Below are 16,309 nucleotides of genomic sequence, written 5' to 3' on the forward strand. Positions count from 1 at the left end.
CCACTCTCTCTCTCTCCCTCTCCCACCCCCACTCTCTCTCTCTCTGTCCCTCTCCCACCCCCCACTCTCTCTCTCTCTGTCCCTCTCCCACCCCCACTCTCTCTCTCTCTCCCCTCAGCCCTCCGCACGAGAGAATGTAACATTGGCGTTCTGGGTTCCGTGAGGGCCCATCCACCCCCTGACCTCACCACAGCCTTGGCTCAAACATGGCCAAAACGAGCTGACCCCCACAGGGTGAGGGGAGAGTGGCTCAATTCGGCGGAGTGTGGCAGAACTGGGGGTATCGGGTGGGGTAGACTCTGCGGTGGGCTGGGCTCACACCTGGAACGTGGGCAGACGGTCGCGGTCGCTGGGAGGGTCAGTCAGCCCAACCCCAGGACCAGCTCTGCAGGCGCGCCCTCAGGATAGTGTCCCGGGGCCCCCCAACCACCTTCCGCTGCTCCATCGATGACCTCCCCTCCCTCAGAAGGTCAGGAGTGAGGGGGATGTCCACCAACGGTCTTACAGTGTGTTCAGCACCACTCGCCACTCCGCGGATACTGAAGCGATCCACGTCTAAACACAGCAAGACCTGGACAATACCCAGACGTCAGCTGACAACTGGCAAGCAATGTCCACGCCACACAAACGCCAGGCTGTCACCATCACCGATGAAGAGGGAGATGGCACGGGGCGGGGTGACACTGGGGCACACGGACACACAAGATGGCCGCCGAGCCATCAGTTGGCCAACATGACACACACGATGGCCGCCGAGCCATCAGTTGGCCAACGTGACACACAAGATGGCCGCTGAGCCATCAGTTGGCCAACGTGACACACAAGATGGCCGCCGAGCCATCAGTTGGCCAACGTGACACACAAGATGGCCGCTGAGCCATCAGTTGGCCAACGTGACACACAAGATGGCCGCCGAGCCATCAGTTGGCCAATGTGACACACAAGATGGCCGCTGAGCCATCAGTTGGCCAAAGTGACACACAAGATGGCCGCCGGATGACAGTACAGAGAGAGACAGCACTGCCTGGGGCCACCAGAATAGCAGCACAAAGCACTCGAAACCCAGTTGATTAGCTCAAGGTGGGCGGGGGAGAGAATACATACGAATAACCAACACTGCCCGCAGAAGTGTCTGGGTCCAGCCAACACCTCGAACAGAAATGCTAACAGCTTGGTACAGACTCAGTACGAAATGCTAATAGCCAGGGCTTCTCAGGGAGAGCGATGAGCCCCCATGACCACAGCGATGGACGTCCGCGCAGACGTTGAAACTGACAATGTCTGCGCTGGAACTGACAATGACGACGGCACTGAAATTAACAAAAAGGCTGCGCTGGAAGACTGGATCGAAACTATCAACGATTCTGCAATGATTGCCAGAAACGAACCATGTAACAGAACCAAGAACCTCATCATTGACCTATTGTACCACATGACGTATAAACGTTCCCTGACGTGTGCACAGGGTCGAGAGAAGACACGCAGCGACTCTCTCTCTCCCCGGTATTTCCTTGTACAATAAACTCTGAGGCTGATGATTTTCCCCTCAACACCAACAAGAGACAATTATCCACCGCCCCTTGGCATTCAATGATGGTATCATCACTGACTACCAACATCCTGGGGGTTTACCGTTGAACGGAAACTGAACGTGGACCCCCCCCCCAGCCCTGTATAAACCCAGCTGCTACGAGAGCAGGGTCAGAGGCTGGGAATCCTGCAGGGAGTCACTCCCCTCCTGACTCTCTCCCCTCAGAGCCCTGTCCCATCATCGACAAGTCAGGGAGGGGGGAGGGAATGCTCCCCACTTACCCCTGGATGGGGAGAGGGGCAGCTCTGACAACACTCGAGAAGCTCCACACCGCCCACAGGGACAGAGCACTCCCCGCTCAATTGGCCCCCACCCTCCGCTGCGCACGCCCGTGACCCTCACTCACCATGTAGCCGGTGACGGGAGCTTCAGGGGGGGCCACTCGCAGCCCCTGCTGCAGGATGCTGACCCAGTTGGAAAGGCGGGATCCGTGCCACAGGAGTTGCCTAGGAGAGACAGACAGAGGCTGCGTCTTCGAGTGCCGGCAGTGTCGGCGAGCGGCCAGGGCCACGGGCGAGGGAAACGGAGAGGGGGGGAGGGGTGGGGGCGTCCGAGCTACAACAGCGAGACAATCCGGGTTCGGGGGACGGAGCTTCCGCTGGGATCGGGCCATCTGCTGAGGCCGTTGCTGGCTGCGTGGGGATTTGAGGTATCATGGAATTCCCACGGTGTGGAAACAGGCCATTCGGCCCAACAGACCCATACTGGCCCTCTAAAAAGAAAGCCACCCAGACCCATTCCCTTCCCCTATTACTCTACAAATTCAGCTGACTAACCCACCCTGACCTGCACATCCCTGGGCACTATGGGTAATTTAGCACGGCCAATTCACCCTAACCTGCACATCCCTGGGCACTATGGGTAATTTAGCATGGCCAATCCACCCTAACGTTCACATCCCTGGGCACTATGGGTAATTTAGCACGGCCAATCCACCCTAACCTGCACATCCCTGGGCACTATGGGTAATTTAGCATGGCCAATCCACCCTAACGTTCACATCCCTGGGCACTATGGGTAATTTAGCACGGCCAATCCACCCTAACCTGCACATCCCTGGGCACTATGGGTAATTTAGCATGGCCAATCCACCCTAACGTTCACATCCCTGGGCACTATGGGTAATTTAGCATGGCCAGTCCACCCTAACCTGCACATCCCTGGGCACTATGGGTAATTTAGCACGGCCAATCCACCCTAACCTGCGCATCCCTTGGCACTATGGGTAATTTAGCATGGCCAATCCACCCTAACCTGCGCATCCCTGGGCACTATGAGTAATTTAGCATGGCCAATCCACCCTAACCTGCGCATCCCTGGGCACTATGGGTAATTTAGCATAGCCAAGCCACCCTAACCTGCACATCCCTGGGCACTATGGGTAATTTAGCACGGCCAATCCACCCTAACTTGCACAACCCTGAGCACTATGGGTAATTTAGCACGGCCAATCCACCCTAACCTGCACATCCCTGGGCACTATGGGTAATTTAGCACGGCCAATCCACCCGAACCTGCACATCCCTGGGCACTATGGGTAATTTAGCACGGCCAATCCACCCGAACCTGCACATTCCTGGGCACTATGGGTAATTTAGCACGGCCAATCCACCCTAACCTGCGCATCCCTTGGCACTATGGGTAATTTAGCATGGCCAATCCACCCTAACCTGCGCATCCCTGGGCACTATGAGTAATTTAGCATGGCCAATCCACCCTAACCTGCGCATCCCTGGGCACTATGGGTAATTTAGCATAGCCAAGCCACCCTAACCTGCACATCCCTGGGCACTATGGGAAATTTAGCATAGCCAATCCACCCTAACCTGCACATCCCTGGGCACTATGGGTAATTTAGCATGGCCAATCCACCCTAACCTGCACATCCCTGGGCACTATGGGTAATTTAGCACGGCCAATCCACCCTAACGTTCACATCCCTGGGCACTATGGGTAATTTAGCATGGCCAGTCCACCCTAACCTGCACATCCCTGGGCACTATGGGTAATTTAGCATGACGAATTTACCAAAAATATATACCTTTGGATAGTGGGAAGAAACCGGAGCACCCGGAGCAAACCCAAGCTGACACGGGGAACTCCACGCTGAGAGTTGCCCGCGGGGGGGAATCGAATCGGCGTCCCAGGTTTCCTGAGGCAGCATCTCTAACCACTGAACCAATGTGCCGCCCCGGTGGGTGGAGGATGTATCTTCGGAGGCCAACGCAGCAATGTTCGGACATCGCCCACGGGGAATGGCCAGGGGTAAATGAGTAAAGCTGCAACCCTTCCTGGGCTGCGAGACTCTGCGGAGGAACGCGGGAAGTAGGACGAGGAATGGGCCCCTTCCCCCGATCGTTCGACAAGACAGGGGGCCTGATCCAACCTCACCCAGCCCAACCTTCCCGCCCGTCCCTCCCTCGACCACAGACTCGGCCACACTCACATCCCGTGTGCCAAGCCCCCCCACTCCCCGCTCGCTCTCCGGGTAAAAGAATTCCACGGAACTCACTGACGGACGAACACGTTCCTCGTCTCCCTCTCCAATGGGGGACACCCAACCTCTCTTCGTTTTCAAACTGCACGGCCCCCCTCCCACATCACGAGGGGGTGGTGGGGGGGACATCCGCTCAGCACCCGTCCTGTCGAACCCACTACGCCTCCTAGGATCTGGTTCGATCAGGTCTCCGCTCGCCCTCCCTAAACCACTGAGGTCCCAAACTTGCTCCTGGGACAAATTCCCGCCAACTCAGGGGATCGACTCCAGGATACATTCCCTGACCTGAGTGCACATGATGATATCCAAACCTGTAGGCTCTGCCTGGGACAGTGTCTCAGCGGACATGACGACCCTGATCAGATAAAACTGGGCTCCCACAGCAAGAGACTCCCGACCACTTGACTGACTATAGAGAGGGGACTGAGAGACATCAGTCAGTGTACAGATATCTCCCTGAGAGAGAGGGAGGGGACTGAGAGACACCAGTCAGTGCACAGATATCTCCCTGAGAGAGAGGGAGGGACTGAGAGACACCAGTCAGTGTACAGATATCTCCCTGAGAGAGAGAGAGGGGACTGAGAGACACCAGTCAGTGTACAGATATCTCCCTGAGAGAGATAGGGGGGGACTGAGAGACACCAGTCAGTGTACAGATATCTCCCTGAGAGAGAGGGAGGGGACTGAGAGACACCAGTCAGTGTACAGATATCTCCCTGAGAGAGAGAGGGGACTGAGAGATACCAGTCAGTGGACAGATATCTCCCTGAGAGAGAGAGGGGACTGAGAGACACCAGTCAGTGTACAGATATCTCCCTGAGAGGGAGAGAGGGGACTGAGAGACACCAGTCAGTGTACAGATATCTCCCTGAGAGGGAGAGAGGGGACTGAGAGACACCAGTCAGTGTACAGATATCTCCCTGAGAGAGAGAGAGGGGACTGAGAGACACCAGTCAGTGTACAGATATCTCCCTGAGAGAGAGAGGGGACTGAGACACTCCAGTCAGTGTACAGATATCTCCCTGAGAGAGCGGGGACTGAGAGACACCAGTCAGTGCACAGATATCTCCCTGAGAGAGGGGACTGAGAGACACCGGTCAGTGTACAGACATCTCCCTGAGAGAGAGAGAGCGGGGACTGAGAGACACCTGTCAGTGTACAGATATCTCCCTGAGAGAGAGGAGACTGAGAGACCCCAGTCAGTGTACAGATATCTCCCTGAGGGAGAGAGGGGGCTGAGAGACACCAGTCAGTGTAACTCGGTAATGGGTGCCGTGTTGCTGGACCGCCGGGAAGAGAGCTCACCTGTTTCCCAGGTCCGTGCGGAAAACTTCCGCCTCCCCAGCCTTGTCCACCTCGAAGACCTCCAGAAGCTTCATGGTGTAGTCGTTGTGGGTGGCCGCGTGTGTGGACTGCAGGCTCTGCTCGATCACCTGGAGGGGGAAGAGGGAGGTGGTGGGGGAAAGAAGCAGGTTATCGCTCGACACTCGGCCGCACGCGCGGACACCACCACCCGCTCCCTGAACCGACCGTCACACCTCCGCGGGGAGGGCGGCCCTGTCGAGTCGGGGAGGGGTCAGATCCTGCCACACCGAGGGGCCACGCCAGGTGATCTTAGCGCATTCCGGCCACCATCGCGGTTATAATGCGAACCCCCCCCAGCTCTGTATCTAACCCCATGCTGTCCCTCTCCCTGGGATGGGGGGGACAGTGTAGAGGGAGCTTTACTCTGTATCTAACCCCGTGCTGTCCCTGTCCCTGGGAGTGTTTGATGGGGGGGGACAGTGTAGAGGGAGCTTTACTCTGTATCTAACCCCGTGCTGTCCCTGTCCCTGGGAGTGTTTGATGGGGGGGTGGGGACAGTGTAGAGGGAGCTTTACTCTGTACCTAACCCCGTGCTGTCCCTGTCCCTGGGATGGAGGGGACAGTGTAGAGGGAGCTTTACTCTGTATCTAACCCGTGCTGTCCCTGTCCCTGGGATGGGGGGGGACAGTGTAGAGGGTGCTTTACTCTGTATCTAACCCCGTGCTGTCCCTGTCCCTGGGAGTGTTTGATGGGGGGGACAGTGTAGAGGGAGCTTTACTCTGTATCTAACCCCGTGCTGTCCCTGTCCCTGGGATGGGGGGGACAGTGTAGAGGGAGCGTTACTCTGTATCTAACCCCGTGCTGTCCCTGTCCCTGGGAGTGTTTGATGGGGGGGACAGTGTAGAGGGAGCTTTACTCTGTATCTAACCCCGTGCTGTCCCTGTCCCTGGGAGTGTTTGATGGGGGGGACAGTGTAGAGGGAGCTTTACTCTGTATCTAACCCCGTGCTGTCCCTGTCTCTGGGATGGGGGACAGTGTAGAAGGAGCTTTACTCTGTATCTAACCCCGTGCTGTCCCTGGGATGGGGGGACAGTGTAGAGGGAGCTTTACTCTGTATCTAACCCCGTGCTGTCCCTGTCCCTGGGATGGGGGGGACAGTGTACAGGAAGGTTTACTCTCTATCTAACCCCGTGCTGTCCCTGTCCCTGGGATGGGGGGACAGTGTAGAGGGAGCTTTATCCTGTATCTATGAATGCTGAGACCACGTGCACCCTTCCCCTTCCCGGAGAGCAGGATAACTGTCCCACCTCAGACAGTCCTGAGGAGCGACTGACCTTGAATTCCGTTGTTGTGTGATCCACGGGCTGTAGGCTGCATTGCAGTGAGCGGTAGTGTTGGTCCAGTGGGTTCTCTGTACTCTCCATCTCAGAGCTCACCAACTTGATGGCAATCTCAATGTCACCCAGTGCCTGTAACACACGGACCAATACATACACACACGTACACACAGACACATACACAGACACACACACACACAAACACGGATACACACAGACACGCGCACACACACAGACACACACACACGCACACAGACACACGCGCGCACAGACACACAGACACAGATACACACACATACACATGCAGACAGATACACACACACACAGACAGACACACACACACATACATACATACATACACGCACAGACACAGAGACACAGACAAGGACACACACACACACACACACAAAACAGTCAGTCTGGGGCAGTGGGCTGCAGCGTCATTATGGGAACACGGAACCGACTGTGCGCGCCCGCGATTGGAAGTGGAGTTGGTGAGAGAGCAGATTGCCACAGAGCACAAGACTGTGGCCGGAGCAGACTCCACGCCCGAGTTGTCGTCAGGAGAGAGAGAGAGAGAGAACGTTAGAGGGCGTTACCCCTCCCTCGCCGACAGGTAGACGCAGTCGGCGATACCGAGGGGGCAGCGTGTTGTTGGGTGGGCAAAGGTGCTTCTCGACAAGAGAGGCGGGGGTTGGCTTTTCGGGCCTGTGAGCCGCGGTGTGCCACAAGGACCGGTGCTGGGTCCACAGCCTTCTGTCATTTGGACGTGAACAGAGGTTTGGCAAGTTTGCAGATGACACCAAAATGGGCGGACAGCGAAGAAGGTGACCTCAGAGTCCAACGGGACGACGGTCAGGTCAGCCGACGAGCGTGGGTAAACACGAGGGGATGCATTTTGGAAAGGCGGGTCAGGGCAGCACTTCACGGCAAGGTCTCAGCCCCAAACACACCGGCTCTCCTGCCCCTCGGGCGTTGGCTGATCTGCTGTGCTTTTGGTGTCCAGCATCCGCAGCCCTTACTGTCGCCGATAGTGAAGGAGGCGTTTGGTACGCTTTCCTTTCTCGGTCGGAGCAGTCAGTACGGGAGTCGGGAGGTCATGTCATGTCGCGGCTGGACAGGACATCGGTTAGGGCCGCTTTTGGATTACTGCGTGCAATTCCGGCCTCCCTCCCTGTCGGTAAGGATGTTGTGAAAGGGTTCAGAAAAGATTTACAAGGAGGGTTTGAGTTGGAGGGAGAGGCTGAACAGGCCGGGGCTGTTTTCCCTGGAGCGTCGGAGGCTGAGGGGGTGACCTGGTTTATAAAACCATGAAGGGGCAGGGATAGGGGTAAATAGACAAGGTCTTTTCCCCCTGGGGTGGGGGGAGTCCAGAACTAGAGGGGGGTAGGTTTAGGGTGAGAGGGGAAAGGGAGCTGAGGGGGTGACTTTCTCACCCAGAGGGTGGTACGTGTGAAGAATGAGCTGCCAGAGGAAGTGGTGGGGGCTGGTACAATGATAGCGTTGAAAAGGTGGATGGGGACAGGGATAGGAAGGGATTGGAGGGATATGGGCCAAGGGGCTGGCAAACGGGGACTGGACTGGGTTAGGGATATCTGGGTCGGCACGGACGAGTTGGGCCGAAGGTTCTGCGCTCATAACCAGAAAAGGGAGAAAGTTACCTCAAGCAGTCCCACTTTCTCCTGCAGTTCCTTCTTGGTTCTGATCAAAGGAGGTGTCTTCAGCCTTTTGGGAAGAACGCGGAACACGCAGGTTAACAGGAGGGACGATGCCTGTGGCGGGAACATTGGCTGGGCGACATTACCCATAGTGCTCAGGGATGTGCAGGTTAGGGTGGATTGGCCATGCTAAATTACCCATAGTGCCCAGGGATGTGCAGGTTAGGGTGGATTGGCCATGCTAAATTACCCATAGTGCCCAGGGATGTGCAGGTTAGGGTGGATTGGCCGTGCTAAATTACCCATAGTGCCCAGGGATGTGCAGGTTAGGGTAGTTTGGCCATGCTAAATTACCCATAGTGCCCAGGGATGTGCAGGTTAGAGTGGATTGGCCATGCTAAATTACCCATAGTGCCCAGGGATGTGCAGGTTAGGGTGGATTGGCCGTGCTGAATTACCCATAGTGCCCAGGGATGTGCAGGTTAGGGTAGTTTGGCCATGCTAAATTACCCATAGTGCCCAGGGATGTGCAGGTTAGGGTGGATTGGCCATGCTAAATTACCCATAATGCCCAGGGATGTGCAGGTTAGGGTGGATTGGCCATGCTAAATTACCCATAGTGCCCAGGGATGTGCAGGTTAGGGTGGATTGACCGTGCTAAATTACCCATAATGCCCAGGGATGTGCAGGTTAGGGTGGATTGGCCATGCTAAATTACCCATAGTGCCCAGGGATGTGCAGGTTAGGGTGGATTGTCCGTGCTAAATTACCCATAGAGCCCAGGGATGTGCAGGTTAGGGTGGATTGGCTGTCCTAAATTACCCATAGTGCCCTGGGATGTGCAGGTTAGGGTGGATTGGCCGTGCTAAATTACCCATAGTGCCCAGGGATGTGCAGCTTAGGGTGGATTGGCCATGCTAAATTACCCATAGTGCCCAGGGATGTGCAGCTTAGGGTGGATTGGCCATGCTAAATTACCCATAGTGCCCAGGGATGTGCAGGTTAGGGTGGATTGGCCGTGCTAAATTACCCATAGTGCCCAGGGATGTGCAGGTTAGGGTGGATTGGCTGTCCTAAATTACCCATAGTGCCAGGGTGTACCCATAGTACACCCTAGCCTGCATATCGCTGGGCACTATGGGTAGTTCAGCACGGCCAATCCACCCGAACCTGTAGAATTTGGATTGTGGGTGGAAACCGGAGGCTCCGTTAGAAGACAATGTGCCAACTCCACACAGATAGCCACCCGAGAGTTAAATTGAACCCAGATCCCGTGCACCGTGGGGCTGCAGCTTTGATCTCTGTGCCCCCACCCGATCGGTACGCAAGCGCCGGCCGTCCGCCCATGACACCCACATTCCCGGGAGCAGGACGAAGGGAATCGGGGCTTCCTTCAGCGCGGAACGCCCACAGGAGTGGCCGGGACCGAGATCTCGGAGGGCTCTGCCCAGCTCTTACCCGAAGTCGTGCGGTATCCTGGTGTAGAACTCGTTGCAGGCCTCCACCAGGGCCTTCCCGCTCACCTTCCGGTTAATACAGTCCTCAATCTTCTGCAGGGAGAGGTAGCCAGCTTTAATCTGGGCCGTGGTCAGTTTACCTGACAGAGGGAGACACCAGCAGGGTGAGCGGTCACACAAGTTGAGGAAATCGGACCGGCCTTTTCTCTAGAATTCATTGATAAGAAGTGGACTTGCAGGGTAGACAGGGCGGAGGAGGAGGCGGTGTTTGGTATGCTTTCCTTTATTGGTCAGAGTATTGAGTACAGGAGTTGGGAGGTCATGTTGCGGCTGGACAGGACGTTGGTTAGGGCCACTTTTGGAATACTGCGTGCAATTCGGGTCTCTCCCTGCTTCAGGAAGGATGTTGTGAAAGGGTTCAGGAAAGATTTACAAGGACGTTGGAGGGTTTGAGCTGCAGGGAGAGGTTGAACAGGCTGGGGCTGTTTTCCCTGGAGCGTCGGAGGCTGAGGGGTGACCTTATAGAGGTTTATAAAACCATGAGAGGTATGGATACAACAAATAGACAAGGTCTTTTCCCCCCTGGGGTGGGGGAGTCCAGAACTCGAGGGGGGTAGGTTTAGGGTGAGAGGGGAAAGGGAGCTGAGGGGGTAACTTTCTCACCCAGAGGGTGGTGCGTGTGTGGAATGAGCTGCCAGAGGAAGTGGTGGGGGCTGGTACAATGACAGCATTGAAAAGGTGGATGGGGACAGGGATAGGAAGGGATTGGAGAGGAATGGGCCAAGGGGCTGGCAAACGGGGACTAGATCAGGTGAGGAACATCTGGGTCGGCACAGACGGGATGGGCCGAAGGGTCTGTGTCCGTGCTGTGTGGCTCTGTGAGTGCTCCCACGTGGCCGGGAGCACTCCTCTCAGAAGGAGCTGGGGGCTAGGGAGACAGTCTCGGTGGGTGGGAGGTCTGATCATTCAGGAGGGCAACGCACAATATCAAACAGAGAACAGTGCAGCAGAGTTCAGGCCACTCGGCCCTTCGGTGCTTCAAAGATCAGGCTGATCGACGGACCCTTCACTGTACTGTGTTCCACGTGCAACGGAGAGAATTGTGTTCCCTCGGAGGGTTGGGGGACCTTTGAAATTCTCTCACCCAAGGGGCTGGGGGGGTGACATTGAAGGTCGGGAACGATTTATCAAGGGATGGGGAGCGGGCGGGAAAGCGGGTCATTGTGAATGGCGGGAGCGGGTCAGATGGTCTACTCCTGACCCTTCTTCCCATCCTCTCCGGCCCGGAGTAGCCAATGCGACACCTCAGGGTCATCAACACTCGGCGACCCGTTCAGCGGCAGCCAGCCTTCACTCAGACTCACTCCTGACTCGGTCGGATGGCCGATGTTGCCCCGGTACCCTCGCCCCACAGATGGCGCAGAACGTTGGAGCCGGTGGAATTGGGGGGCGCTGAGGTGCCATGGTAGTTGTCCTTCATGGCGAGTTATTAACCCAAGGGCCATCTCGGGGGGGGGGGGGGGAGGGAGGGCAGCAGAGAAATGAGGGGAGGACGTTGCTGATTCTCCCCCATGTGGGGCTGACACAAGGGCCGCGCGATATCGTGAGAAGACACGGACCCTCAAGGCCAGAGTTACACTCTTGCTGGGGAGCACTCAAGGTGGGATCGGACGATGATGTATGACAAACCTGCTCAGAATTTACATCCTCGACTTCAAGTTGGATCGGGTCCATTGGGATTGTGTCCAATGGGAGGGAATGGGAAGGGGGTTTGGGGTCCATGGGGATTGTGTCCAATGGGAGTGAATGGGAAGGGGGTTTGGGGTCCATTGGGATTGTGTCCAATGGGAGTGAACGGGAAGGGGGTTTGGGGTCCATGGGGATTGTGTCCAATGGGAGTGAATGGGAAGGGGGTTTGGGGTCTTTGGGGATTGTGTCCAATGGGAGTGAACGGGAAGGGGGTTTGGGGTCCATGGGGTTTGTGTCCAATGGGAGTGAACGGGAAGGGGGTTTGGGGTCCATTGGGATTGTGTCCAATGGGAGTGAGTGGGAAGGGGGTTTGGGGTCCATGGGGATTGTGTCCAATGGGAGTGAATGGGAATGGGGTTTGGGGTCCATTGGGATTGTGTCCAATGGGAGTGAACGGGAAGGGGGTTTGGGGTCCACTGGGAATGGGATGGGACTGGGAGTGGGAGCGTGACTAGGATGGGACTGCATCCCTTGTTGTAAAGAACCTCAGTGAACCCAGCCCATCTCCACCAAGTCACAAGTTACCCAAACATCATACATTGAGAGTCCAGTCCGTACTCTTACCCAGTGGAGCCTTCTTGGTATCATATTTCATCTGGACCACCATCTCCTCCATGGCCTTTATGTTGCAAATCAGCTCAATCAGTTCCTGCACACGATGGTCCAGCTTTGACTCCAACTTGGGGACCTTCTCCGTCTGTCCGACCTTGGTGCTCTGCTGCAACATGGGAACTAACAGGTCAGTGGGGTGAGCCCGCTGCGCGTGAGCGTGACCCATTGACAACGTCGGCTTTCTTCCAAACCCGTTGCTGAAGATCAGCGTCGTGTCACAGTCACCGCACTGGAGGAAGCCATTTGGTCAGCTGCGCCCAGACCAGCTTCCTCCAACAGCGGCTCATCTCCCCCAAGTGCCCTCGCATCTCCTCCCTCTTCAGATGCACGCTCAATTTGTAGAATCATGGATCTGTACAGCACTGAAACAGACCCTTCGGTCCAACTCGTCCATGCCAGATATCCCAACCCAATCTAGTTCCCGTTTGCCAACGCTTGGCCCATAGCCCTCCAAACCCTTCCTATCCCTGTCCCCAACCAGATGTCTTCCAAATACTGTCATTGTACCAGCCTACATCCCTTCCTCTGGCAGCTCATTCCATACACGCGCCATCCTGTGTGTGACAAAGTTGTGTCCTTTTTAAACCTTTCCCCTCTCACCTCCTCCACTCCAGGGAAAAGACCTTGTCTATTTATCCTATCCAAGCCCCTCATGATTTTATAAACCTCTGTAAGATCACCCCCTCAGCCTCCGACGCTCCAGGGAAAACAGCCCCACTTATTCAGCCTCTCCCTGTAGCTCAAACCCCTCAACCCTGGCAACATCCTTGCAAATCTTTTCCGGTTTCACAACTTCCTTCTTAGAGCAGGGAGACTCGAACTGAATGCAGCATCCCAAAAGTGTGGGCTCATCAACGTCCTGGACAGGTCTCTGGATTCATTCTTGTTAAATCTTTTCCTGTGCCGTATCCAATACCTCCACCCTCTTCCTGAAGTTTCAGCTCCCATTCCAAAGTTCTCCGTTCTGGCCTCTGTCTTCTTCCCTCTGCGTTGTCCTTCTGCGTTTTCCCCCACCAGTACTGTACCCCAGTGTTACACAGGGATAGACCCGTCCCCAATATACTGTACCCCAGTGTTACAGAGGGATAGACCCGTCCCCAATATACTGTACCCCAGTGTTATACAGGGATAGACCCGTCCCCACCAGTACTGTACCCCAGTGTTATACAGTGACAGACCCGTCCCCAATATACTGTACCCCAGTGTTACACAGGGATAGACCCGTCCCCAATATACTGTACCCCAGTGTTACACAGGGATAGACCCGTCCCCAATATACTGTACCCCAGTGTTACACAGGGATAGACCCGTCCCCAATATACTGTACCCCAGTGTTACACAGGGATAGACCCGTCCCCAATATACTGTACCCCAGTGTTATACAGGGATAGACCCGTCCCCAATATACTGTACCCCAGTGTTACACAGGGATAGACCCGTCCCCAATATACTGTACCCCAGTGTTACACAGGGATAGACCCGTCCCCAATATACTGTACCCCAGTGTTACACAGGGATAGACCCGTCCCCACCAGTACTGTACCCCAGTGTTACACAGGGATAGACCCGTCCCCAATATACTGTACCCCAGTGTTACACAGGGATAGACCTGTCCCCACCAGTACTGTACCCCAGTGTTACACAGGGATAGACCCGTCCCCAATATACTGTACCCCAGTGTTACAGAGGGACAGACCCGTCCCCAATATACTGTACCCCAGTGTTACACAGGGACAGACCCGTCCCCAATATACTGTACCCCAGTGTTACACAGGGACAGACCTGTCCCCACCAGTACTGTACCCCAGTGTTATACAGGGACAGACCTGTCCCCACCAGTACTGTACCCCAGTGTTACACAGGGACAGACCTGTCCCCACCAGTACTGTACCCCAGTGTTATACAGGGATAGACCCGCCCCCAATATACTGTACCCCAGTGTTATACAGGGATAGACCCGTCCCCACCAGTACTGTACCCCAGTGTTATACAGTGACAGACCCGTCCCCACCAGTACTGTACCCCAGTGTTACACAGGGATAGACCCGTCCCCACCAGTACTGTACCCCAGTGTTATACAGGGACAGACCCGTCCACAATATACTGTACCCCAGTGTTACACATGGACAGACCCGTCCCCACCAGTACTGTACCCCAGTGTTATACAGTGACAGACCTGTCCCCACCAGTACTGTACCCCAGTGTTATACAGGGACAGACCCGTCCCCACGAGTACTGTACCCCAGTGTTATACACTGTCAGACCTGTCCCCACCAGTACTGTACCCCAGTGTTATACAGGGACAGACCTGTCCCCACCAGTACTGTACCCCAGTGTTATACACTGTCAGACCCGTCCCCAACCAGCACAGAATCCCAGTGTTATACAGTGACAGACCCCTCCCCACCAGTACTGTACCCCAGTGTTACACAGGGACAGACCTGTCCCCACCAGTACTGTACCCCAGTGTTATACAGGGATAGACCCGTCCCCACCAGTACTGTACCCCAGTGTTATACAGTGACAGACCTGTCCCCACCAGTACTGTACCCCAGTGTTATACAGTGACAGACCCGTCCCCACCAGTACTGTACCCCAGTGTTACACAGGGATAGACCCGTCCCCACCAGTACTGTACCCCAGTGTTATACAGGGACAGACCCCTCCCCACCAGTACTGTACCCCAGTGTTACACAGGGATAGACCCGTCCCCACCAGTACTGTACCCCAGTGTTACACAGGGATAGACCCTTCCCCAATATACTGTACCCCAGTGTTATACAGGGACAGACCCCTCCCCACCAGTACTGTACCCCAGTGTTATACAGGGACCGGCCTGTCCCCACTAGTACTGTACCGCAGTGTTACACACTGACAGACCCGTCCCCACCAGTACTGTACCGCAGTGTTACACACTGACAGACCCGTCCCCACCAGTACTGTACCGCAGTGTTACACACTGACAGACCCGTACCCACCAGTACTGTACCCCAGTGTTACACAGGGATAGACCCGTCCCCAATATACTGTACCCCAGTGTTATACACGGACAGACCCGTCCCCACCAGTACTGTACCCCAGTGTTATACAGTGACAGACCCGTCCCCACCAGTACTGTACCCCAGTGTTATACAGGGACAGGCCTGTCCCCACCAGTACTGTACCCCAGTGTTATACACTGACTGACCGGTCCCCACCAGTACTGTAACCCAGTGTTATACAGGGACAGACCTGTCCCCACCAGTACTGTACCCCAGTGTTATACAGTGACAAACCTGTCCCCACCAGTACTGTACCCCAGTGTTATACACTGACAGACCTGTCCCCACCAGTACTGTACCCCAGTGTTATACAGGGACAGACCTGTCCCCACCAGTACTGTACCCCAGTGTTATACACTGACAGACCTGTCCCCACCAGTACTGTACCCCAGTGTTATACAGGGACAGACCTGTCCCCACCAGTACTGTACCCCAGTGTTATACACGGACAGATCCGTCCCCACCAGTACTGTACCCCAGTGATATACAGGGACAGACCTGTCCCCACCAGTACTGTACCCCAGTGTTATACACTGACAGACTGGTCCCCACCAGTACTGTACCCCAGAGTTATACAGGGACAGACCTGTCCCCACCAGTACTGTACCCCAGTGTTATACACTGACAGACCCGTCCTGACCCAGCACTGTATCCCAGTGTTATACAGTGACAGACCCGTCCCCACCAGTACTGTACCCCAGTGTTATACAGGGACAGACCCGTCCCCACCAGTACTGTACCCCAGTGTTATACAGGGACAGACCCGTCCCCACCAGTACTGTACCCCAGTGTTATACAGGGACAGACCTGTCCCCACCAGTACTGTACCCCAGTGTTATACACTGACAGACCTGTCCCCACCAGTACTGTACCCCAGTGTTATACAGTGACAGACCCGTCCCCACCAGTACTGTACCCCAGTGTTATACAGGGACAGACCTGTCCCCACCAGTACTGTACCCCAGTGTTATACACTGACAGACCTGTCCCCACCAGTACTGTACCCCAGTGTTACACAGGGATAGACCCATCCCCAATATACTGTACCCCAGTGTTATACAG

The 16,309-nt window shown here is 55.6% G+C and overlaps 1 protein-coding gene across 1 annotated transcript in view; it reads right to left on the reverse strand.

Annotated features, from left to right (window-relative positions):
* Positions 1–358: 358 nt before the first annotated feature.
* The window catches only part of parp2 (poly (ADP-ribose) polymerase 2), a 48,209-nt gene continuing 32,258 nt past the window's right edge, over positions 359–16,309 (reverse strand). The window contains exons 11-17 of the mRNA XM_060821358.1: positions 12,159–12,312; positions 9,847–9,985; positions 8,392–8,455; positions 6,728–6,862; positions 5,394–5,521; positions 1,938–2,037; positions 359–571 (exon numbers count right to left, since the gene is read on the reverse strand). Coding sequence (XP_060677341.1) covers positions 359–571; positions 1,938–2,037; positions 5,394–5,521; positions 6,728–6,862; positions 8,392–8,455; positions 9,847–9,985; positions 12,159–12,312 — 933 coding nt within the window. The remainder of the gene's footprint in view (positions 572–1,937; positions 2,038–5,393; positions 5,522–6,727; positions 6,863–8,391; positions 8,456–9,846; positions 9,986–12,158; positions 12,313–16,309) is intronic.

The sequence above is a fragment of the Hemiscyllium ocellatum genome (genome assembly GCF_020745735.1).
Source record: "Hemiscyllium ocellatum isolate sHemOce1 chromosome 27 unlocalized genomic scaffold, sHemOce1.pat.X.cur. SUPER_27_unloc_1, whole genome shotgun sequence".
NCBI lineage: Eukaryota > Metazoa > Chordata > Chondrichthyes > Orectolobiformes > Hemiscylliidae > Hemiscyllium > Hemiscyllium ocellatum.